Source organism: Podarcis filfolensis (assembly GCF_964270895.1).
Source record: "Podarcis filfolensis genome assembly, chromosome: 18".
Lineage (NCBI taxonomy): Eukaryota > Metazoa > Chordata > Lepidosauria > Squamata > Lacertidae > Podarcis > Podarcis filfolensis.
Window position 1 is genome coordinate 10,767,712 of NC_139622.1, and position 24,678 is coordinate 10,792,389.

Sequence of the window (24,678 nt, forward strand, 5' to 3'; positions counted from 1 at the left end):
AAGCGTCGAGGCAAAAATGGAGGGATGAACGAAGAAGTCGAAGCAAAACCCGGGAATTAACGGGCTTTCAGCTAGCAGGCACCAGCCATCAATTCCCATTAAAGGCAGCTATACGCATTCAGCACCTTTTGCCGAACGATTGGAAGCTGTTAGCCCGGCGGTCACATCCCCTCCAACATTTCTCCAATGGAAACAGGGACGTCCTATTCCATCCCCTCCAACGTTTCTCCCCTGAAAATAGAGACGTCCTATTCCATCCCCTCCAACGTTTCTCCCATGAAAATAGGGACGTCCTATTCCATCCCCTCCAACGTTTCTCCCATGAAAATAGGGACATCCCAAGGAAAAGCGGGACATTCCGGGATCAAATTGGAAACCGGAACGGCTTCTGTAAATCCTGGACTGTCCTTGGAAAACAGGGTCCCATTTTAGGAGACGAAACCACAGGGTGTGGGTGGTTTGTATCTCAAGTTGGGGTTTTGAGAGCCATAAAAAGGGCCCATTGTGGTGCTGGAGGAGACTCTTGAGAGTCCCACGGACTGCAAGAAGATCTAACCTCTCCATTCAGAAGGAAATCAGCCCTGAGTGCTCACTGGAAGGACAGATCCTGAAGCTGAGGCTCCAAGACTTTGGCCACCTCAGCAGAAGAGAAGACTCCCTGGAAAAGACCCTGATGTTGGGAAAGATGGAGGGCACAAGGAGAAGGGGACGACAGAGGACGAGATGGTGGGACAGTGTTCTCGAAGCTACCAGCATGAGTCTGACCAAACTGCGGGAGGCAGTGGAAGACAGGAGGGCCTGGTGTGCTCTGGTCCAGGGGGTCACAAAGAGGCGGACACGACTAAACAACAACAACAAAAAGGGCGCTGGAGCAGGCTTTCCTGGGAAGTTGGCAACCTAGCCAGCTTCTGAGTTTTCTTGGCTGCCGGATGATTTTCTGCATGCCTTTTCCGTTGAGCTGGAGACCTTCCCCCAGGCGTGTTCCTACAAGCCGCAAAGACAGGAATTTAGGTTGTGTCCTCCTCAGTTTCTTCCGGGCTCCAATCGTATATCCACACATTCCAAATGCAACTTTTTGGAAGGGCGAGGGATGAATTGGCACTGTCATATATTGCCCAGGACACGATCCTCTGCAGAAATCGATTCCTGCGTGGAACAATTGGGTATGTTTAGATATCTGGAAGGAAGCAGGGAAAATTTATTCTCTCTTTTCTCTGGGGGGATGGCGGAAGGAGATCAGGCCCATTCATCTGAATGGGTCTACTTGTAAGTAGGATGACGCATGCACAGGGGGAAGGGCAGCAGTACAGTGGCAAAGCATTGGTTTTGCAGCTCGGAGGTGCTGGGTTCGATTTCTGCCCCCTCCAGGTAAGGCTTGGGTCTGAAACCTCGTCCAGCTGCTGTCCGTCAGTGCAGGTGTTATAAGAAAAAAACTGCTCCTTTTCCTTTATGGGGTGTTCCAGAGCCCGTCTAGAGTCCTTAAGTGGGTTCCCTATTGGTAAGAGAAAATAACAGAGGCCAAGCAGACGACACAAAAGGAAAGAGGAAGGAGGAGGGAAGAGGAAACCGAGCGAGCTCAGGCTCCCAAACTCTTTCGCTTGTAGTTTCTACAATCTCCAGATGTAATATCTGGTTGTGCAATGTGAGAAACCTGAGGCTGGACCAGGCAGATCTTTCTGACGAGTTATTTGGGAAATAGAGGACATCTTTGCATGGTCTTGTTATAAGAAAAAAAACCTGCTCCTTTTCCCTTATGGGGTATCTTAAGAGCTCATGATTATGATTTATGTGTGATGATAATTGTTAAAAGTAAATAATAATAATAATAATAATAATAATAATAATAATAATAATAGAACAATATGAAACAGCCATTGGTTCCCCAAATTATTCTGGGAGTTGCAGTTTGCCCAGGGGGCTGAGAAGTGCTAGGTAGGTAAAGGTAAAGGGACCCCTGACCGTTAGGTCCAGTCGTGGCCGACTCTGGGGTTGCGGCGCTCATCTCGCTTTACTGGCCGAGGGAGCCGGCGTACAGCTTCCGGGTCATGTGGCCAGCAGGACTAAGCCACTTCTGGCGAACCAGAGCAGCGCACGGAAATGCCGTTTACCTTTCCACCGGAGCAGTACCTATTTATCTACTTGCACTTTGACGTGCTTTCGAACTGCTAGGTGGGCAGGAGCAGGGACCGAGCAACGGGAGCTCACCCCGTCATTGCGGGGATTCAAACCGCCGACCTTCTGATCGGCAAGCCCTAGGCTCTGTAGTTTAGATCACAGTGCCACCCGCGTGGAAAATAGACAGGACGCAGCAGAATATCCAAATGAACACAACCATACTGTGGCCTTATAACCCTTGACAGCTTCACCCTTGTCCTTCCAGTTACTTGAAACATTTTCTACCGTGATGCCAATAAAGGTATTTCATTGATTGATATTATTATTATTATTATTATTATTATTATTATTATTATTATTATTATCGCTGAAATGAGCAGGCACGGAGCTCAGGACGGAGCTCACCCCGTCATTGCGGGGATTCGAACCGCCGACCTTCTAATCGGCAAGTCCTAGGCTCTGTGGTTTAACCCGCAGCGCCACCCGTGTCCCGAGAGGTGCTAGGAGGCACCCTCTAATTTCCCCGTCCGAGCCGCAATTTTATTTATTTTCTACGTCTCTGTTTCTTACCATCCCTCCAAGCAGCTAGAGGTGGCAATCATTATTCTTCTCCCCATTTTAATCCCCTGTGAGGCAGGCTACGCAGAGGGACCAGCTCACCCAGCGAGCTTGAGTGGGGGGCGGAATTCGAACCCGGGTCTCTCCCCAGGTCCTGGCCCCGAGACTCTAACCACTGCACGGCGCTGCCTCTCAGGGTTCTCGGCAAAGAGGGACGGGGTGGTTCGACCGCCCTGGGTCGTTCCAGCCTTCCCCATGGGTGTTAAGAAACCTCTGCGCGATTTCTGGCATTCCTCGCTTTTCCCAGCTGCCAGCCAGATGTGACATTTTCCCCAGCGAAAAAGGCAAAGCCCTCTTTTCCAGACCGTTTTTGGCCGGGGCGTCCCAGGAAGGCCGCCAGGGATGGGGATTGATGGGGTGTGCGTCGGTTCTCCCCCTCGAGCCAGATTTCTCCCCCTCCGTGACTTATTAGCTGTCGTCTAAGCCTCTGGAGACTTGTGCGATCATCTCTCGTTCTCTTGGCCCGTGGCCTCGTTCCTTTTCCAGCTTTCCAGACCAAGTGCTCCCTTGCAAGGAAGACGGTAGGAAGGGCTTTGAGTCATTTTAAAATGATTTCGGAATTTCAGTTTGCAAATGTGATTCCTTTCCTTTCCCTTCTTTCTTTCCTTCCTTCCTTCCTTCCTTCCTTCCTTCCTTCCTTCCTTCCTTTCCTCCTCAATGCCCATCTCTCTCTCTCTCTCTCTCTCTCTCTCTCTCTCTCTCTCTCTCTCTCTCTCTCTCCTTCCTTCCTTCCTTCCTTCCTTCCTTCCTTCCTTCCCTCCTTCCCTCCTTCCCCCCCTCCCCATCCTTTCCTCCTCAATGCCCATCTCTCTCTCTCTCTCTCTCCTTCCTTCCTTCCTTCCTTCCTTCCTTCCTTCCTTCCTTCCTTCCTTCCTTCCTTCCTTCCCTCCTTCCCTTCCCATCCCAGCTCCCCCCAGCCACTCTGGGCGGCTTCCAACAAAACAGGGCTGCCTTTAGATGTCTTCTAAAATTTTGGTAGTTATTTTTCTCTTTGACATCTGGTGGGAGGGCGTTCCACAGGGAGGGCGCCACCACCAAGAAGGCCCTCTGCCTGGTTCCCTGTAACTTGGCTTCTCGCAGCGAGGGAACCACCAGAAGGCCCTCGGGAGATGGACCCAGGTGTCCGGGCTGAACAATGGGGGTGGAGACGCTCCTTCAGGGATACTGGGCCGTTTAGGGCTTTCAAGGTCAGCACCAACACTTTGAATTGTGCTCGGAAACGTACTGGGAGCCAATGTAGGTCTTTCAAGACCGGTGTTATATGGTCTCGGCGGTCTTTCCATTCCGTCTTTCTTCACCTACTGAAAAAGCACCTGCCCCCCAAAAAAAATAAAATCATGGGAGCTGTAGTTTGTGCTAGGAGTTGTAGCGCCATGAAAGTACAGTTCCTAGATTCTCTGGGATTCAAGTGGGTGGCATGGATGGCGTCAGTGGCCAGCTATGAGATGGGGCTGCGCAGCTTCTGTTTCCTGACCCCCTGCTCCCAGCGGGACGCTCCCTACTTAAATAAATTTGTGTTTCTAAGGGCGGGCCGTCCCAGCTGGTTGCCCCCGGCCCCAAAGCCTTGGCTGACTTCTCTTGATCTTGCGTCAGTTCCTGGAAGCAACAGGAATTCCTGCATTATTACAGCCTTGATTTACGGTTCAAGGGAAAGCAGTTGCGATGTTTGTCTGATCCGCGGGGTCAGATGTCTGCGGGGCAATCTCACACATGCCGAGGGCCGATCCTGACCCCTCGGAGAGATTCCCGGAATCGGAGGAAGCAAATGCTCCGCTCTCGCAAGCGCTCCGTTCCTAAGCCGTGGGCAGAAGCGCATAATGTGTACGATGCGGCAACGGGAAAAAGCCAAATGCAATTCTAGGCTGCGTCAACAGAAGTCTAGTGTCCAGATTTAAGTCGAAAAGGTAAAGGGACCCCTGACCGTTAGGTCCCGTCGTGGCCGACTCTGGGGTTGCGGCGCTCATCTCGCTTTCTTGGCCGAGGGAGCCGGCGTACAGCTTCCGGGTCACGTGGCCAGCAGGACTAAGCCGCTTCTGGTGAACTGCGCACGGAAATGCTGTTTACCTTCCCGCCGGAGTGGTACCTATTTATCTACTTGCACTGGTGTGCTTTTGAACTGCTAGGTGGGCAGGAGCAGGGACCGAGCAACAGGAGCTCACCCCGTCACGGGGATTTGAACCGCCGACCTTCTGATCGGCAAGTCCTAGGCTCTGTGGTTTAACCCACAGCGCCACCCGCGTCCCTGATTTAAGTCATAGCCCCACTCTATTCTGCCTTGGTCAGACCACATCTGGAATAGTGTGTCCAGTTCTGGGCGCCTCAGTTTAAGAAGGATGTTGACAAACTGGAAGGTAGGCAGAGGAGGGCGCCCAAGACGATCAAGGGTCTGGAAACCGAGCCTGATGAGGAATGGTTGAAGGAGGGATGTTTGGGGAGGGGTGGAGAGAAGGTCTGGGAACAAACCCGTGCATCATCTTCGGATAACTTAGGGGCCGTTGGACTGCTGCAAAGCTGGATACAAGTTCTTTTAAACAATGCAAAGAACAGGGGATTATCCTAACTTTCCACAAATGGTTTAGCTCAAGTTGCTGAGCAGAAGCCAATGGCAGTTTGGCTGGGGTCCCAATTCTCGCTGACTAGACATCAGGAGAAGCTTTTGGGGCGGCAAGATCTCTTTGACAGCGGGACTGAGTCCTTCAGAAGGTTCAGCGTTCTCCTTCCTTGGAGTTGTTATCTATCTATCTATCTATCTATCTATCTATCTATCTATCTCTATCTATCTATCTATCTATCTATCTATCTATCTATCTATATCATCTATCTATCTATCTATCTATCTATCTTATCTATCTAATAATTTTTTATTTATACCCCACCCATCTGGCTGAGTTTCCCCAGCCACTCTGGGCGGCTCCCAATATAGTGTTAAAAACAATACAGCGTTAAATATTAAAAACTCCCCTGAACAGGGCTGCCTTCAGATGTCTTTTAAAGAGAAGATAGCTGCTTATTTCCTTCACATCTGAACGGAGGGCATTCCACAGGGCGGGCGCCACCACCGAGAAGGCTCTCTGCCTGGTTCCCTGTAACCTCACTTCTCGCAAGGAGGGAACCGCCAGAAGGCCCTTGGTGCTGGACCCCGGTGTCCGGGCTGAACGATGGGGGTGGAGACGCTCCTTCAGGGATACTGAGTCATTTAGGTCTTTCAAGGTCAGCACCAACACTTTGAATTGTGCTCGGAAACGTCCTGGGAGCCAATGCAGATCTCTCAGAACCAGTGTTATGTGGTCCCGGCGGCCGCTCCCAGTCCCCAGTCTGGCTGCCGCATTCTGGATTACTTGCAGTTTCCGGGTCACCTTCAAAGGCAGCCCCACATAGAGCGCATTGCAGTAGTCAAAACGGGAGATAACCAGAGCGTGCACCACTCTGGCGAGACAGTCCACGGGCAGGTAGTCCACTAAAAACATATAAGTTCCAACAATCATTTAACATAACTTCTTATCTTATACAATATTTTGGAATTCCGTCAACAACCTCTGAAGATTCTCCGTTCTTTATCACTTGCTCTGCCTTTCTTAATTTCTCTATTACTTTTAATCATTCTTAACTAATCATTCTTTTCAAAGTCCTCCTTACAGAACTTCTTGCAGTCCTGCTAGCGTAATCTGTTTATCCCAATTGTTTTTCAAATGGTTCAAATATTTACAGTGGTACCTCGGGTTACAGATGCTTCAGGTTACAGACTCCACTAACCCAGAAGTAGTGCTTCAGGTTAAGAACTTTGCTTCAGGATGAGAACAGAAATCGTGCTCCGGCGGTGCGGCAGCAGCAGCAGGCCCCATTAGCTAAAGTGGTGCTTCAGGTTAAGAACAGTTTCAGGTTAAGAATGGAGTCCGGAACGAATTAAGTACTTAACCTGAGGTACCACTGTAAAGACTGACCATAGATCATAGAATCCTAGAGTTGGAAGAGACCACAAGGGCCATCGAGTCCAACCCCCTGCCAAGCAGGAAACACCATCAGAGCACTCCTGACATATGGTTGTCAAGCCTCTGCTTAAAGACCGCCAAAGAAGGAGACTCCACCACACTCCTTGGCAGCAAATTCCACTGTCGAACAGCTCTTACTGTCAGGAAGTTCTTCCTAATGTTTAGGTGGAATCTTCTTTCTTGTAGTTTGGATCCATTGCTCCGTGTCCGCTTCTCTGGAGCAGCAGAAAACAACCTTTCTCCCTCCTCTATGTGACATCCTTTTATATATTTGAACATGGCTATCATATCACCCCTTAACCTCCTCTTCTCCAGGCTAAACATGCCCAGCTCCCTTAGCCGTTCCTCATAAGGCATCATTTCCAGGCTTTTGACCATTTTGGTTGCCCTCCTCTGGACACGTTCCAGTTGGTCAGTGTCCTTCTTGAACTGTGGTGCCCAGAACTGGACACAGTACTCCAGGTGAGGCCTGACCAGAGCGATTGATTGATTGATTGATTGATAAACAGGTTATCCAGATGAGACCTGTCTCTTTCCCCCTCTCTCTGTTCAGAGCCGGCACCTAACGACCGAGACTGACCCCACCGCGCCGTGCGATGGGCGCCACAAGACCACCGGCCGCCACCTCACTCCCAGGAGGACCCCTCAGCGAGTCTCCTTCCCCAGGACCCCGCTGAGCGCCGGGGCGATGGCGAACTCCACCCATAACCGCTCCCTCGGCTCCTGCTTCCGGGGCGCCAATGGCACGGAGGCGTACCGCAGCGACGCGGCTGCCTCGCCGTGGTTTTCCACCGTCTTCGGCCTCATCGGCCTCTCCTCCAACCTCTTCGCTTTCTGCGTGTTGGTCAACTCCTCCCGGAAGATGCACAGCCGCTCGCGCTCGTCTTTCCTGGTCTTCCTCTGCGGGCTGGTGGCCACCGACTTCATGGGTCTTCTTCTGACCTTCTCCATCGTGGTCCCGTACCACTTCACCCGCTTCGACTGGAGGCTGGTGGATCCCGGATGCCACCTCTGCAACTTCATGGGCCTTGTGATGGTCTTCTTTGGACTGTGCCCCTTGCTCCTCGGTGCCACCATGGCCGGAGAACGCTTCCTGGGCATCAACCGGCCCTTCTCCCGCTCCACCAAGATGACCAAACGGCGGGCATGGACGTTGGTGGGGCTGGTATGGGCTGGGGGCTTTGTCCTTGGCCTTCTGCCCGTCTTCGGCCTCGGCGACTACACCTTGCAGTACCCCAACTCTTGGTGCTTCCTGACGCTGCTCCACAACCCCAGGAACGTGGTCTTCTGCCTGATCTTCGCTCTTCTCGGCCTCTTCTGTGTGGGCCTCTCCTTCCTGCTCAACACGGTCAGCGTGGTCACTCTCTGCCGCGTCTACCACGACTCCGAGTCCGTCCAGCGGCGGCGAGACAGCGAGGTGGAGATGATGGTGCAACTACTAGGCATCATGGTCATCGCCAGTGTCTGCTGGCTCCCCCTGCTGGTGAGTGAGGGGCTCAGACACAGAAGGGGAACCTAGATAGATAGATAGATGGATAGATGGATAGATGGATGGATGGATGGATGGATAGATAGATATAGATAGATAGATAGATAGATAGATAGATAGATAGATAGATAGATGATAGATAGATAGATATAGATGGATAGATGGATGGATAGATGGCTAGATAAATAGATGATAGATAGATAGATAGATAGATAGATAGATAGATAGATAGATAAATGGATAGATGGATGGATGGATGGATGGATGGATGGATGGATGGATATAGATAGATAGATAGAGATAGATAGATAGATAGATGATAGATAGATAGATAGATAGATAGAGATAGATAGATAGATAGATAGATAGATAGATAGATAGATAGATGATAGATAGATATAGATGGATAGATGGATGGATAGATGGATAGATAGATAGATAGATGATAGATAGATGGATAGATGGATAGATAGATAGATAAATGGATAGATGGATGGATGGATAGATATAGATAGATAGATAGATAGATAGATAGATAGATAGATATAGATAGATAGATAGATAGATTAGATAGATAGATAGATAGATAGATAGATAGATAGATAGATATAGATGGATAGATGGATGGATAGATATAGATAGATAGATAGATAGATAGATAGATAGATAGATAGATAGATGATAGATAGATGGATAGATGGATAGATAGATATAGATGGATGGATGGATGGATGGATGGATGGACGAACGGATAGATAGATGATAGATAGATAGATACTGTATTTTTTGCTCTATAAGACTCACTTTTTCCCTCCTAAAAAGTAAGGGGAAACGTGCGTGCGTCTTATGGAGCGAATGCAGGCTGCGCAGCTATCCCAGAAGCCAGAACAGCAAGAGGGATTGCTGCTTTCACTGCGCAGCGATCCCTCTTGCTGTTCTGGCTTCTGAGATTCAGAATATATTTTTTCTTGTTTTCCTCCTCCAAAAACTAGGTGCGTCTTGTGGTCTGGTGCGTCTTATAGAGCGAAAAATACAGTGGCTTGTGGGAGTCATCGGCATGAACTGCAGTTTTGCACATCAATGAAAACCTTTCTAATGGCGAAGCTGTGCTTGTGGTCCATTACCCTAATGGTCAAGGGTCCCTTTACCTTTAATATACCATCTATACATCGTTTTCATCATATTCTCTTTCCCTGTCCCGCAGATCCTCATCGCACAGACGGCTCTCCAAGCTCCCCGAGGCGACTTGCCCCTCAACCAGATCCCCCGAGACACCGAAATCCAGCTCCTCATCTACCTTCGAGTCGCAACCTGGAACCAGATCCTAGATCCCTGGGTCTACATCCTCTTCCGGCGGGCGGTGCTGCGAAGGATCTACCCCAGTTTCAAAACCCGGCCCTCCATCGTCTCGCTGTACCCGGTGCTCAACCCGTCCCTGAGGAGGAAATTCACCCAGGAATCTGTGCTCCAGTAGGACAGGGGGTCTGCGACGGCGGGAGGGGAGGGGAAAGTGGTACAGCCCGTCCCTGGTCACGGCGAAGCCCGTCTGCACCCACATCTCGGAAGCATCTCAGCTCCGATGTGCGCTGCTACGTGCTATAAACAGGGCGGCGAAGGAGCTCTCAATTTCCCGCCGCCCGTGCCAACTGTGCCCAGGTCTGTGCCCCTTCACAGGGCTGGGTCCCCAATCCCAAACCGGTGACCCCCTAACCTAGCATGAGCTGCGATTCCCTTATTTCCTGGGGTTCGGCTAAACGTCTCTCAGGGTTCCCAAATTTGTGAGTCGGTTCTGAATGGTCGAAGGAGCCGGGTATGTTTTCGCCTCCTCCGGCGATGTTAATCCCGGCTAGAATGTAGGCTAAGGTGACCAGATTTTTTTCAATGAATTCGGGGACACTTTTCAACTTCCCAATAAACAGATGGATTTTGTCAAAGGACTGATCTGTAAATCAGGGAAATGGGGACGTCTGGTAACCTTAATGTAGGTGGGTAAAAGGTAAAGGGACCCCTGACCATTAGGTCCAGTCGTGGCCGACTCTGGGGTTGCGGGGCTCATCTCGCTTTATTGGCTGAGGGAGCCGGCGTACAGCTTCCGGGTCATGTGGCCAGCAGGAGTAAGCTGCTTCTGGCGAACCAGAGCAGTGCACGGAAACGCCGTTTACCTTCCCGCCGGAGCGGTACCTATTTATCTACTTGCACTTTGACGTGCTTTCGAACTGCTAGGTTGTCAGGAGCAGGGACCGAACAACGGGAGCTCACCCCGTCCATCGCGGGGATTTGAACCGCCGACCTTCTGATCGGCAAGCCCTAGGCTCTGTGGTTTAGACCACAGCGCCACCCGCGTCCCATTAAAACTTTTGATAAGAAACCTGATTTGGAATGGGGCAGTTGAATCATTTCGATCGTAATGGGAAGTAGAATTCATCGGCTCTTTCTCCCGCTGGCTCTGGCGCCCCCTGCTGTTGACCTCCCACATTGCACCCTCCGGGTCCTAGGGTGGCGATAGACACATACATGCATGCCCTCTCTGTCTCATCCTGCACCCCCCCCCAAACATCTGATCCTGAGCTCCAGAGCTCTCCTCCCCATGTTGTGTTGGTGGCAACAAAAATATAGCATGTTTAAAAACGGGCATGTTGAGCCTGAACGCTCACTTAGGGACAGGACGACTGGACGGTGCGGTTATCTTTCCAACAGACATTGTGGGTGGCGAATGGACGCTCTGTATCCTGCACCCGGAATTGGGGGCCCCCTGGATCGTCGTGGGAAGAGGGAGCGACACAACTGCATGGATTTGTGCATGCGTAATTGTTGTCGTAATAAAGCCTGTGGCGTCTCCTGCCTGCGGTCGTTGGTGGTGGTTGTTTTTCTGAGACGGGGTGCCGGTTGGGTGCAGGGGGGGAAGCAGCCTAGGGGACCCCCCCCAGGGAAGAAGGCTCAGAGCCCAGGGGTGGGTGGTGGGACGACGACGAGCGGTCAGAGGGAGAAGGCTGGAAGAGGAGGTGTTGGAAGAAGGAACAGGTCTTAGTGAGCGGGGAGAGTCTGTGCCAGAGAGCAGTGCAGACTCAGAGACGGAAGCAGAGGCTGGGAAGGAGGGGAAGCTCCTTTCAGTGGGACCAGGCTGCTGAAGAAGCCAGGGGTCTCCCCCTCCTGCCTGCTCCCCTCGTCTCCCAAAACCAGGAGGAACCAGGAGGAATGGTGTGTGGGGGGGAGCAGCCTAGGGGACCCCCAAGGGAAGAAGGCTCAGAGCCTGGGGGTTGGTGGTGGGACGACAGCGAGTGGAGAAGACTGGGAGGAGGAGGTGTTGGAAATTGAAGAGGCGACAGGGCTTAGTGAGCGGGGAAGAGTCTGTGCCAGAGAGCAGTCCAGACTCAGAGGCAGGAGAGGAGGAGGGAGGCCAAAAGGCAGAGAGGCGTCCGGCTGGGGAAGAGGCAAGGGGGTCTCCCCCTCCTGCTGCAACAAGCTCCCCGGTCTCCCAGAACCAGAAACGGCATGAAAAGGGCGGCGGTTAGGTTGGCTTCCGGCTGGCGCCGTCTCCGATTGCATGGGGAAAACCCTGGAGAGGAGGGGACTTAAGACGGCTCTGGGGAGCGGGGATTTTCAGCCTTGGCAACTGATCCATGGGGCAAGACCTACAGGGGATGAGCTGCTGTGCTCATTAGGCCTGACAGCCCACCAAGTCTGTGTGGATCGCGCTCTGGCTAATAAAGAGTCAACTCCAATTTGAACAGGGCGATTTTTTGCCGGTTCCCTCCTCGTAACGGTTTAGTGTTTGTCCCCTCGTCAGCTTAACGAAGGCACTTAAGCTAGAATTTGGTCTTGGTCCTGTATACCTGAAGGAGCGTCTCCACCCCCATCGTTCTACCCGGACACTGAGGTCCAGCTCCGAGGGCCTTCTGGCGGTTCCCTCATTGCAAGAAGCAAAGCTACAGGGAACCAGGAAGAGGGCCTTCTCGGTGGTGGCGCCCGCCCTGTGGAACGCCCTCCCACCAGATGTCAAAGAGAACAACTACCAGACCTTTAGAAGACATCTGAAGGCAGCCCTGTTTAGGGAAGCTTTTAATGTTTGATGTATTGCAGTATTTTAATATTTTTTTGGAAGCCGCCCAGAGTGGCTGGGGAAGCCCAGCCAGATGGGCGGGGTATAAATATGATTATTATTATTATTATTATTATTATTATTATTATTATTATCCCAGCATGCAGCTCAGAATCCCTGGGTTCCCGGCCTCAAAGGGAAGAATGGATAGGGAAGGCGGTGCAAGTTAGTAGTCCTCATGGTTGTGAATAGAGGGAGCGGGGCCAAGAGGCAGAGAGGAGTCTGGCTGGGGAAGAGGCAAGGAGGTCTCCTGCTGTGACCAGCTCCCCTCCCTGCTTGTCTCCCAGAACCAGTAGGGGCGTGAAAAGAGCAGAGGGGAGGTTGCCTTCACATGGGCGCAGTCTCAGATTGCTTGGGAACAGCCCTGGAGAGGAGCGAGACTTGGGAAGCTGCGTGGAGCTCTTGGCAACCGAATTTCATTTGCCAAAGAAAACCACCCGTCCATGTGGCCCAAGGCTGTCTGCACGGACTGGCAGCACCTTTCCACGTTTCCAGGCTATCCGACGCATCTCTCCTAACCTTCCTGGGAGATGCTATTATCTCGCACCCGGGACCTTTTGCACGCACGGCGGGTGCTCTGCCTACTGAGCCGCACTGCCCTTGCAGAAACGATGCACAACCCTTTTTTTAAAAAAGAGGAATGGTTTTTAAATAACTTTTTTAATTATTTCAAAAACAAACCAACAAAACTTTATGTACATCACAGTCAAAGGCAGGAGAGTTGACTTGCGGAAGGTTGAGGGGCTTCTGAGAAAATTAGTGTTGACGTTACCTTTTATTTTTTAATTACGATGCTGGTTTTTCATTAACGTGAAGCTTTGCTGCAAAAAAAACAGGGCATGTGAGCGATCGGGCTGAGGTTCGGGTTCATGTAGACCTGAGCACGGGGGGTGGGGAGCCTCAAAAAATAAGGTGGTCCGTGGAGGTCCATTTTGGGGGACACACACACACACACATCTCCTTTGCAGAAATATTTGTGTTGCCGGCATTGGGGGGAGAAAATGCATCGATCAGCAAAGCCAAGCACAGCCTTCCGAAGATGATCTCGGCCCCCCCTATTTTCAAGGGACACTCCTGGATTTACAAAAGCCACCCCAGTTTCCGATTTGGTCCCACAACCTCCACCTTTTCATGGGAGAAATGTTGGAGGGGATAGAATAGGACGTCCCTATTTCCAGGGGAGAAACATTGGAGGGGATGGAATAGGACGTCCCTATTTTCAGGGGAGAAACGTTGGAGGGGATGGAATAGGACGTCCCTCTTTTCAGGGGAGAAACGTTGGAGGGGATGGAATAGGACGTCCCTATTTTCAGGGGAGAAACATTGGAGGGGGTGGAATAGGACGTCCCTATTTTCAGGGGAGAAACGGTGGAGGAGATGGAATAGGACGTCCCTATTTTCAGGGGAGAAACGTTGGAGGGGATGGAATAGGACGTCCCTATTTTCAGGGGAGAAACGTTGGAGGGGATGGAATAGGACGTCCCTCTTTTCAGGGGAGAAACGTTGGAGGGGATGGAATAGGACGTCCCTATTTTTGTTGGATAAACATTGGAAGGTATGGAATTATGCAACCCTGAGCCAAGGAGATAAGTAACTTGACAACCTTTAGAAGACATCTGAAAGCAGCCCTGTACAGGGAAATTTTAAAGTTTCACGTTTTATTATGTTTTTATATATGCTGGAAGTTGCCCAGAGTAGCTGGGGCAACTCAGCCTGGGTATAGATAATAAAACTATTACTATTACAGTGGTACCTCGGGTTACATACGCTTCAGGTTACAGACTCCGCTAACTCAGAAATAGTACCTCGGGTTAAGAACTTTGCTTCAGGATGAGAACAGAAATCATGCGGCGGCAGCAGGAGGCCCCATTAGCTAAAGTGGTACCTCAAATTAAGAACAGTTTCAGGTTAAGTACGGACCTTCGGAACGAATTAAGTACTTAACCCGAGGTACCACTGTATCATTATGGAATAGGACGTCCCTATTTTCATCGGAGGATATGAGATGGGCGCTTCTTTAAAAAAATGAACAAACAAGATCTGCAGATTAATTCTGCTTTTCTTTCCTTTCTTAAAAAAAGAAAGAGAAAAACGAGTTTGGGTGTCAGTGTTTGTGTGTCTGGATGGAAACCAAAGACCTTGAAAAAACCGGCCGGGATAAGAGGCGCAGGAAGCCTAGCGGAAGACAGATAAGGATGGAGAGACAGAAGATCTTCGCCTCTACTTGGGGCTGCCCTTGGCCTCGCAGATGGTTCTCCAGACCTCAGCGACAAACTCCTCAGGGAAGGCAAATTCGCCCAGAAGGAGATCCAGGCCGCGGGCGAAATCTTCGGAGCCCTGCCGTCCCTTGGCCATTTCCACCATGCTCGAGGCTGCAAGACATGAAAGGAAGGCACCAGAGAAGTTTCCCATTGCCAAATTTACCATTCAGGGGCATTAAGAGTCCTGCGTTGCAGCGGGTCAGCCTAGATGACCCCGGGGTGTCCCCCCTTCCGACTCTACGATTCTTTTGTTATAGGAATTCTAAGGTCTTATATATACCATATTTTTTTGCTCTATAAGACGCACCAGACCACAAGATGCACCTAGTTTTTGGAGGAGGAAAACAAGAAAAAAAATATTCTGAATCTCAGAAGCCAGAGCAGCAAGAGGGATCGCTGTGCAGTGAAAGCAGCAATCTCTCTTGCTTTTCTGGCTTCTGGCATAGCTGCGCAGCCTGCATTCGCTCCATAAGAAGCACACACATTTCCCCTTACTTTTTAGGAGGGGAAAAGTGAGTCTTATAGAGCAAATATATATATATATAAAATAAATGTTCATAAATGTACAAGGCAAACACATACGTTCAGTATATAAACCACGTGTCTGCAATGGTAAAGGTAAATGGACCCCTGACCATTAGGTCCAGTCGTGGCCGACTCTGGGATTGTGGCGCTCATCTCGCTTTACTGGCCAAGGGAGCCGTCGTACAGCTTCCGGGTCATGTGGCCAGCAGGACTGAACCGCTTCTGGCGAACCAGAGCAGCGCACGGAAACGCTGTTGACCTTCCCGCCGGAGCGGTACCTATTTATCTACTTGCACTCTGACGTGCTTTCGAACTGCTAGGTTGGCAGGAGCAGGGACCGAGCAACGGGAGCTCACCCCGTCGCAGGGATTCGAACTGCCGACCTTCTGATGCATGGCAGATTCTGAACCCAGGTCTCTCCTGGGTCCATTGTCCCACCCAGCTCAGGATCGCGGCCCCCCACCCCCAGGCTGACCGACTCTCTGGGGGTCTCAAAGGGCGTGAGACCTGCCCCTCTCCACTCACCCAGTTCCACGTCTCGGATCCCCATATAACTCTCCAGGAGGTCGTCGACTTTCCCGGCGGCTTCTTCCTCACGCTCGCTGGGCTGCAAGCGGGAGAAAGGGGGGAGGTCAGCTTCGTGGCCCCCCAGGCCGTGGCTTGGGATGGGTGGGCAAAGTCCCAGAAGATGTCACGTATCAAACAAGGTTGGGAAATGCAAAGGCTGCCAGGGGGGCGACGTGTCGTATGGGGTGGACCTTTTGCAGACCCTACAAGTGTCCCTGTTTTCCACGGAAAGTCTCGGATTTACAGAAGCCGTCCCGGTTTCTGTCTTGATCCCAGAATATCATGCTTTTGCTATTTTCACAGGAGAAACATTGGAGGGGATGGAATAGGACGTCCCTATTTTCAGGGGAGAAACATTGGAGGGGATGGAATAGGACGTCCCTATTTTCAGGGGAGAAACGTCGGAGGGGATGGAATAGGACGTCCCTGTTTTCACGGGAGAAACGTTGGAGGGGATGGAATAGGATGTCCCTATTTTCAGGGGAGAAACGTTGGAGAGGATGGAATAGGACGTCCCTATTTTTAGGGGAGAAACGTTGGAGGGGATGGAATAGGACGTCCCTATTTTTAGGGGAGAAACGTTGGAGGGGATGGAATAGGACGTCCCCATTTTTAGGGGAGAAATGTTGGAGGGGATGGAATAGGACGTCCCTATTTTTACGGGAGAATCGTCTGGAGGGCTGAGTTTGGGGACATCTGGACTAGATGGGGCCCGTTCCCAATTTACAATTCTGCGATTTTTCGGGAAAGCAGTGGGAGAAAAATCATAGGGAATGGGCTGGGACAGAAGGAGAGGCGAGCCTAAGCTCCCTTGCACCCTTGGCAAGGAGCTGTTTCGACACCTCCGAAGCCGGGACGGACCACGGACCAAAACTGGGACTCGGACCGACTCACTGCCTCCTCCAACGTGGCGCTGCCCTTGGCTCGTAGCCGCAGTGTCTCCTTCCCGCTGGCCACTTTCCCCTCGCTGGGCACTTTGTTGCTTCGTGTTCTCTGGCTGATCATGTCTAGGAAGCAGCAAAAGGAGGGCATCGCTTCGATAAGTTAGGTTGCTTTGACAAACTCAATCCTGTTTCTGGCCAGCTGCCGTCTAACTTGCATGCTGCGCGACACACTCGCATCCAGGGCGCGCAAATCGCTGTGGAATATTGCGCGGCCCCCGGCTCGCTCTTTGAAACTTTTGGGGGGTTCTCAGCCCACCTGGCAGCAGATTATTTATACCCCACCCATCTGGCTGGGTTTCCCCAGCCACTCTGGGCGGCTCCCAACAGAACACTAAAATACAATAACCCATTAAACATTAAAAGCTTCCCTAAACAGGGCTGCCTTCAGATGTCTTCTAAAAGTCAGGTAGTTGTTTATTTCTTTGACATCTGGTGGGAGGGCGTTCCGCAGGGCAGGCGCCACCACCGAGAAGGCCCTCTGCCTGCTTCCCTGTAGCTTCACTTCTCGCAATGAGGGAACCACCAGAAGGCCCTTGGAGCTGGACCTCCATGTCCGGGATGGACGATGGGGGTGGAGATGCTCCTTCAGGTCTACTGGGCCATTTAGGGCTTTAAAGGTCAGCGCCAACACTTTGAATTGTGCTCGTAAATGCCCTGGGAGCCAATGTAGGTCTTTCAGGACCGGTGTTATATGGTCTCGGCGGCTGCTCCCAGTCCCCAGTCTGGCGGCCGCATTCTGGATTAGTTGCAGTTTCCGGGTCACCTTCAAAGGTAGCCCCACGGAGAGCTCATGGCAGTAGTGCAAGCGGGAGATAACCAGAGCATGCACCACTCTGGTCATACAGTCTGCGGGCAGGGAGGGTCTCATCCTGTGTACCAGATGGAGCTGCCCTGGACATAGAATTGACCTGCACCTCCATGGACAGTTGTGAGTCCAGAATGACTCCCAGGCTGCGCACCTGGTCCTTCAGGGGCACAATGACCCATTCAGGACCATCCATTCCCAAGTACACTGGAGGCTGAGGTCTAGGTAAAGGTAAAGGGACCCCTGACCATCAGGTCCAGTCATGACCGACTCTGGGGTTGCGGCACTCATCTCACTTTACTGGCTGAGGGAGCCGGCGTACAGCTTCTGGGTCATGTGGCCAGCAAGACTAAGCCGCTTCTGGCGAACCAGAGCAGCGCACGGAAACGCCGTTTACCTTCCCGCCGGAGCGGTACCTATTTATTTACTTGCACTTTGACAAGCTTTCGAACTGCTAGGCGGGCAGGAGCAGGGACCGAGCAACGGGAGCTCACCCCGTCATTGCGGGGATTCAAACCGCCGACCTTCTGATCGGCAAGTCCTAGGCTCTGTGGTTTAACCCACAGCACCACCTGCGTCCCTTTCTACCCCTGTGCAAAATCCACACACACTCCGGCCACTGCCTCTCCCCAGCCCCCCTTGAGGGGGGTCTTCCTTTCCCCCAAACTCACCAAAGGCCCTTTTAGGCTCCACAAGGCGCAGGGTGAAGGGCTGGGCTTTCGGCATTTCACGCAACATCTTGGCAACTTCGTAGTGGCGGCACCCGACGATGGTTTGGTCGTTGATGGCCTCGATGCTGTCTCCGACGCACACGACCGGGATGCGGTTGATAATGCTGCCCTCTTTGATGCGCTGTAGGTTAAGGGAGAAAAGCGATGACAAACCTAGGCAGCATCTTAAAAAGCAGAGACATCACCTTGCCGACAAAGGTCTGTATAGTTCAAGCTCTGGTTTTCCCAGTAGTGATGTATGGAAGTGAGACCTGGACCGTAAAGAAGGCTGATGGCCGAAGAATGGATGCTTTTGAATTCTGGTGCTGGAGGAGACTCTTGAGAGTCCCAAGGACTGCAAGAAGATCAAACCTCTCCATTCAGAAGGAAATCAGCCCTGAGTGCTCACTGGAAGGACAGATCCTGAAGCTGAGGCTCCAAGACTTTGGCCACCTCAGGAGAAGAGAAGACTCCCTGGAAAAGACACTGATGTTGGGAAAGATGGAGGGCACAAGGAGAAGGAGACGACAGAGGACGAGATGGTGGGACAGTGTTCTCGAAGTGGCCAAGATGAGTTTGACCAAACTGCGGGAGGTAGTGGAAGACAGGAGGGCCTGGCGTCCAGGGGGTCACGAAGAGTTGGACACAACTAAACGACTAAACAACAACAAGGTTAAGGGAGTGCATGCACCATCAGCTAAATTTCTGGCACGCCGTCCCATTTAAGAGACACAGCCTGTCGAACTTAAAAAAAACAAATTACCTGAAAACGATGTGTACAGCGGTCCCTTGGTTCTCAAACGCCTTGGTACTCAAATAACTTGGAACCCAAACGCTGCAAACCCGGAGGTAAGTGTTCTGGTTTGCAAACTTTTTTCGGAAGCTGAATTTTGAGTGTTACGCTGTGTTTTTGCTATTTATTTTGCGTTTTTGTGGCTCTTTTTGTTTTGTTTTGGTGACTGTGTGGAACCCAGTTCAGCTACTGATGGATCGATTGTGTGACTGCAGTACATTGTTTATCGCTTTCATTTTATGGATCAGTGGTCTTGTTAGATAGTAAAATCCATGTTCGATGGCTGTTTTAGGGGTTGTTTTAAAAGTCTGGAATGGATTAATCCGTTGTGCCTTACTTTCTAGGGGAAAGTGCGCCTTGGTTTTGGAACGCTTTGGTTTTGGCACGGACTTCCGGACCGGATTAAGTTTGAGAACCAAGGTACCACTGTATTAAAGAAAACACGATCACAAAACATCTAATAAAAATAACAACAATATGTCATTAAAATGCAACAAAAGTTCATGCAATTGCTCATATTTAGATTTCCAATCGGCCTGCATAAACTTGAAAAGTATAAATAAATACATAAAGTATAAATAAATAAAATGGATTTAATAGTAATAATGATAATGAAAATGATGTGTACAGTCATTCAACTTTACAAGGAGGAAAAGTTGCATTTTCAGCTACAGTGGTACCTCGGGTTAAGTCCTTAATTTGTTCCGGAGGTCCGTACTTAACCTGAAACTGTTCTTAACCTGAAGCACCACTTTAGCTAATGGGGCCTCCTGCTGCTGCCGCGCCGACGGAGCACGATTTCTGTTCTCATCCTGAAGCAAAGTTCTTAACCTGAAGCACTATTTCTGAGTTAGCGGAGTCTGTAACCTGAAGTGTATGTAACCCGAGGTACCACTGTACTCAGATCTCCCGACATAACCTTCTCTGGCCTCATCCTGACCTTGATGAAGGCACATCCGGCTCCGTTATCTGTGATGGTGAGACCCAGAGCATCCTCCGTCTTCGTCACCTCCACCTCCTTCGTCTCGCCGCGGATGTGGGCGAAGATGAAGTCTTCCAGACCTATCTGGCCTCCGAGCAGTTTCTGCATGTCCACCTTGTGAGTGTTCAGTGTGCAGAAAAGGATCTGGGGGAGAGAACGGATCCACGCTTAAGGTTTTCTCCCCGGCGGGGTTGGCCAGCAAGGGTTTGGGGTGGGGATGTCGAAAAAGAGGCGAGGGAGACAAAAGGGGGTTGTGGAGGGAGAGAGAGATAGAGAAGCAAAAAGGGTTCAGGGTAAACGTAAAGGGACCCCTGGCCATTAGGTCCAGTCGTGGCCGACTCTGGGGTTGCGGCGCTCATCTCGCTTTACTGTCCGAGGGAGCCGGCGTACAGCTTCCGGGTCATGTGGCCAGCAGGACTAAGCCGCTTCTGGTGAACCAGAGCAGCGCACGGAAACGCCGTTTACCTTCCCGCCGGAGTGGTACCTATTGATCTACTTGCACTTTGATGTGCTTTCGAACTGCTAGGTTGGCAGGAGCAGGGATCGAGCAAAGGGAGCTCACCCCGTCGTGGGGATTCGAACCGCCGACCTTCTGATTGGTAAGCCCTAGGCTCTGTGGTTTAACCCACACACAGTGCCGGATTTACATATAAGCTAAACAAGCTATATAGGGACGCGGGTGGCGCTGTGGTCTAAACCACAGAGCCTCTTGGGCTTGCCGATCAGAAGGTCGGCGGTTCGAATCCCCGCGACGGGGTGAGCTCCCGTTGCTCCGCCCCAGCTCCTGCCAAACTAGCAGTTTGAAAGCACACCAGTTCAAGTAGATAAACAGGTACCACTCCAGCGGGAAGGTAAACGGCATTTCCATGCGCTCTGGTTTCCATCATGCACCAGAAGCGGTTTAGTCCTGCTGGAAAAACTGCCTGCGGACAAACGTCGGCTCCCTCGGCCTGTAAAGCAAAATGAGCACCGCAACCCCAGAGTCGTCCGCGACTGGACTTAACTGTCAGGGGTCCCTTTACCTTTTTAAAAAACAAGCTATAGCTTAGTGCCCTGCTCTCTTGGGGGCCCCCAAAATATTTAAAGGGGAAAAAACCTGGATGTACATTTCCAAAATATAAGATAAAAAAAGAAGTAAAATAAAACCTACGTACAGCTGTGTTTTGTGTTATGTAGGCTCCTATGGTGTAAGTCATGGGCCCCGCCTGTTCCCTAAAATATCCCTGGTTTGCTCCTTTCTATATATAGGGTGGGACGCGGGTGGCGCTGTGGGTTAAACCACAGAGCCTAGGACTTGCCGATCAGAAGGTCGGTGGTTCGAATCCCCGCAATGACGGGCTGAGCTCCTGTTGCTTGGTCCCTGCTCCTGCCAACCTAGCAGTTCGAAAGCACGTCAAAGTGCAAGTAGATAAATAGGTACCGCTCCGGCGGGAAGGTAAACGGCGTTTCCGTGCCTGCTCTGGTTCGCCAGAAGCGGCTTAGTCCTGCTGGCCACATGACCCGGAAGCTGTACGCCGGCTCCCTCGGCCAGTAAAGCGAGATGAGCGCCGCAACCCCAGAGTCGGCCACGACTGGACCTAATGCTCAGCGGTCCCTTTACCTTTACCTATATATAGGGTGCCTACATTCTGCATGGACTGGTTGCAGAGCAACATGGGCAAATGGCTTTCGATACGTATTAGCTCCATCAATTACCATATAGCATAAATTCAACACAAAAAATGGTGACAATCTGTTGTTGACAAAGGACAGCTGGAAATAGAAAGGGCCCCATTACCTTCAGTAGCTTAGACCTAAATCCGGCCTCATCAAACTGGGTGCAAAATTCGGAGAAGCAGTGTGCCCTTACTCCCTCTCTCCTGACTCTAAAACTTTGGGGCCGTCCGGCGAATGTCAGAAGTTTCCAGGCCAGTAAAAGAAAGGACTCCTTCACGCAGCACAGAGTTAATCTAGGGGACTCCTTGCCACAGGGGACAAGGGACGGCCACCAAATTGGATGGCTTTAAAAGAGGATGGGATAAATGCATGGAGGGTGAAAGGCTTGCCGTGAAAATAGAGGCCGCGTTCTTGGGGGGAGCCAGCAAGAATTCCAAATATCAGTTTCTGGAAGCTGCAGGAGGGAAGAGGGGTCTTGTGTTCGAATCCTACTTGTGGGTTATCCATGTGAGAACAGCAGACCCTCCAAATGTCCCTATTTTCCAGGGACAGTCCTGGATTTACGCAAGCTGTCCCAGTTTCTGATTTGATCCTCCAATGTCCCGCTTTTCCTTAGGACGTCCCTGTTTTCACGGGAGAAACGTTGGAGGGGATGGAATAGGACGTCCCTATTTTCAGGGGAGAAACGTTGGAGGGGATGGAATAGGACGTCCCTCTTTTCAGGGGAGAAACGTTGGAGGGGATGGAATAGGACGTCCCTCTTTTCACAAGAGAAACATTGGAGGGGATGGAATAGGACGTCCCTATTTTCACAGGAGAAACGTTGGAGGGGATGGAAAAATATGTCCTTATTTTCACGGGAGAAACGTTGGAGGGGATGGAATAGGACGTTCCTATTTTCAGGGGAGAAACGTTGGAGGGGATGGAATAGGACATCCCTCTTTTCAGGGGAGAAACGTTGGAGGGGATGGAATAGGGCGTCCCTCTTTTCAGGGGAGAAACGTTGGAGGGGATGGAATAGGACGTCCCTCTTTTCAGGGGAGAAACGTTGGAGGGGATGGAACAGGGTGTTCGATTGCGCGAGCGAGTCTCTTCTTACGAACCAAATTTCTCCTCCCCGACCCCCCCCCAGCACCCCCAGAAAGGCCTCACCTCTGTGGGGGAGATGTCGAAGACCTCTGCGATTTTGGCATACAGCTCCTTGACATTGGTGAAGCCTTCAATCTTCCCGGTGGGGCTTCCGTGGGCCAGCTGGGTGTGGAAGACGAGTCGGGGTCTCACGCGGGGCTGGCGGGGTGCCGGGGTGCCCCCGCTCTGCCCTGGGGTGCCCCGGCCCCCTTCGGATGAAGAGGACGAGGCCTGGGAGCCCCCGGTTTCCCGGGACACACCGTTCTCCATCGGCGTCCCTCCTTGCCGTTCGGCGTCTCCTTCCCGGTTCGGTCGCTTGGCCCTACGCAGCATTGGGGGGCCCCCCTCCGTCCCCCCTCACCCGGACAACGGGAGACGATCGCCCCGGTTGAATTATTGATGCCCCTGGCCTCCAGGTGGAATGGCAGAGACGTAAGGCGAGCCGGGTGTTGGCACAGAGCCCGGAAACCCAATCGCACCCACCTTCCAGCGGAGAATTCAGTTAGGCAAGCTGTGCCCCAAGGGTGCCGTGTCTGAGCCGAAGGGGGTCACGGCTGTGGGGTGGAAGGGTGGCAGGGCTCTGGCATCCAAACCCTGCACCCCTCAGCGTATGGTCCTTTGCAAATAATTCCCGGTTCTGTTTATCCCCTGTCCCCAGCTGCTGCTGCTGCGAGACTCTCTTGGGACAGCAGATGTTTTTTCCTGATATACCTTCGGAGGAACACATGAGACCGGGTTGCTCCTTATTTTATTTCGGAAATAATGTCTCTGCCTCGCCGCGCAGTGCCGGGTTTACATCTAAGCTAAACATGCTATGGCTTAGGGCCCCCCGAAAAAATTAAAGCAGAAAAAACAACTGGATATACATTTCCAAAATATAACATAAAAAACAAATGAAATAAAACCTACATACAGCAACGGTGTTTTGTGTTTCTGTAGGCTCCTGTGGTGTAAGTTATGGGTAGGCAAACTAAGGCCCGGGGGCCGGATCCGGCCAAAATGCCTTCTCAGTCCGGCCCACAAATGGTCTGGGAATCGGCGTGTTTTTACATGAGTAGAATGTGTGCTTTTATTTAAAATGCATCTCTGGGTTATTTATGGGGCATAGGAATTTGTCCATTTCCCCCCTCAAAAATATAGTCTGGCCCCCAACAAAATCTGAGGGACAGTGGACCGGCCCCCTGCTGAAAAAGTTTGCTGACCCCTGGTAAGTCATGGGCCCCGCCTGCTCCCTAAAATATCACTGTTTTGCTCCTTTCTATATATAGGGTGCCGACATTCTGCATGGACTGGTTGCAGGGCCACATGGGCAAATGGCTTGAGATACCTATTAGGTTCATCGATCACCATATAGCATAGATTCAACACAAAAACCAGCGACAGTTTGTTGTTGACAAAGGACAGCTGGACATAGAAAGGGCCCCATTACCTTCAGGAGCTGAGGGCCTCATCAAACCTAAATCTGTCCCTGGCCCTTGGTTTGCTCACTTTCCACTGAGATTTGTCTGTTCTTCCAACGTTCCAGATATCTGTGCTTTCAAACACTTCTGAGATTTCCAAAGGCAGTGCTGTTATTCAGGGGGGAATAAAGAGGTGAAGGAACTCGCTGTGAACGCCTCCCTCGTTTATCATCATCATCATCGTCATCATTTTATTTGCATGCACACTTCTTCAGATATTGGTATGCATGCACACGAAAGGTCATACCAATAACTAACTTGTTGTTGTTTAGTCGTTTGGTCGTGTCCGACTCTTCGTGCCCCCCTGGACCAGAGCACGCCAGGCCCTCCTGTCTTCCACTGCCTCCCGCACTTTGGTCAAACTCATGCTGGCAGCTTCGAGAACACTGTCCCACCATCTCGTCCTCTGTTATCCCCTTCTCCTTGTGCCCTCCATCTTCCCCAGCATCAGGGTCTTTTCCAGGGAGTCTTCTCTTCTCCTGAGGTGGCCAAAGTCTTGGAGCCTCAGCTTCAGGATCTGTCCTTCCAGTCAGGGCT

The 24,678-nt window shown here is 51.3% G+C and overlaps 3 protein-coding genes across 5 annotated transcripts in view; 2 read left to right on the forward strand and 1 right to left on the reverse strand.

Annotated features, from left to right (window-relative positions):
- The window catches only part of TBXA2R (thromboxane A2 receptor), a 17,545-nt gene extending 6,491 nt beyond the window's left edge, over positions 1–11,054 (forward strand). The window contains exons 1-3 of one of the 3 annotated variants that reach the window (XM_083594817.1): positions 2,741–3,254; positions 7,276–8,205; positions 9,416–11,054. In XM_083594817.1, coding sequence (XP_083450943.1) covers positions 7,411–8,205; positions 9,416–9,685 — 1,065 coding nt within the window. In that variant the 5' untranslated portion in view covers positions 2,741–3,254; positions 7,276–7,410 and the 3' untranslated portion in view covers positions 9,686–11,054. Of the gene's footprint in view, positions 1–2,740; positions 3,255–4,131; positions 5,437–7,231; positions 8,206–9,415 lie in introns of those variants that run through there. The other 2 variants (XM_083594818.1, XM_083594816.1) reach the window with 2 other exon arrangements.
- Positions 1–24,678, forward strand: part of RNF126 (ring finger protein 126) — a 767,042-nt gene that overhangs the window by 290,013 nt on the left and 452,351 nt on the right. The gene's annotated exons all lie outside the window — the stretch shown is intronic.
- On the reverse strand, positions 13,956–23,331 carry GIPC3 (GIPC PDZ domain containing family member 3). The gene is made up of 6 exons (XM_083594823.1): positions 22,706–23,331; positions 19,856–20,041; positions 18,084–18,264; positions 16,558–16,670; positions 15,622–15,703; positions 13,956–14,682 (listed from the first exon to the last, which is right to left on the reverse strand). The coding sequence occupies exons 1-6, from the start codon at positions 23,012–23,014 to the stop codon at positions 14,531–14,533; spliced, it is 1,023 nt and encodes a 340-aa protein (XP_083450949.1). The 5' UTR covers positions 23,015–23,331; the 3' UTR covers positions 13,956–14,530.

Coding starts and splice junctions, on each gene's coding strand:
- GIPC3 (XM_083594823.1), bottom strand. CDS start 23,014: ATGCTGCGTAGGGCCAAGCGACCGAACCGGGAAGGAGACGCCGAACGG. Junction 18,265..19,855: donor CCGGATGTGCCTTCATCAAG/GTCAGGATGAGG, acceptor CTTAACCTACAG/CGCATCAAAGAGGGCAGCAT. Junction 16,671..18,083: donor GGAGCCTAAAAGGGCCTTTG/GTGAGTTTGGGG, acceptor GCTGCTTCCTAG/ACATGATCAGCCAGAGAACA.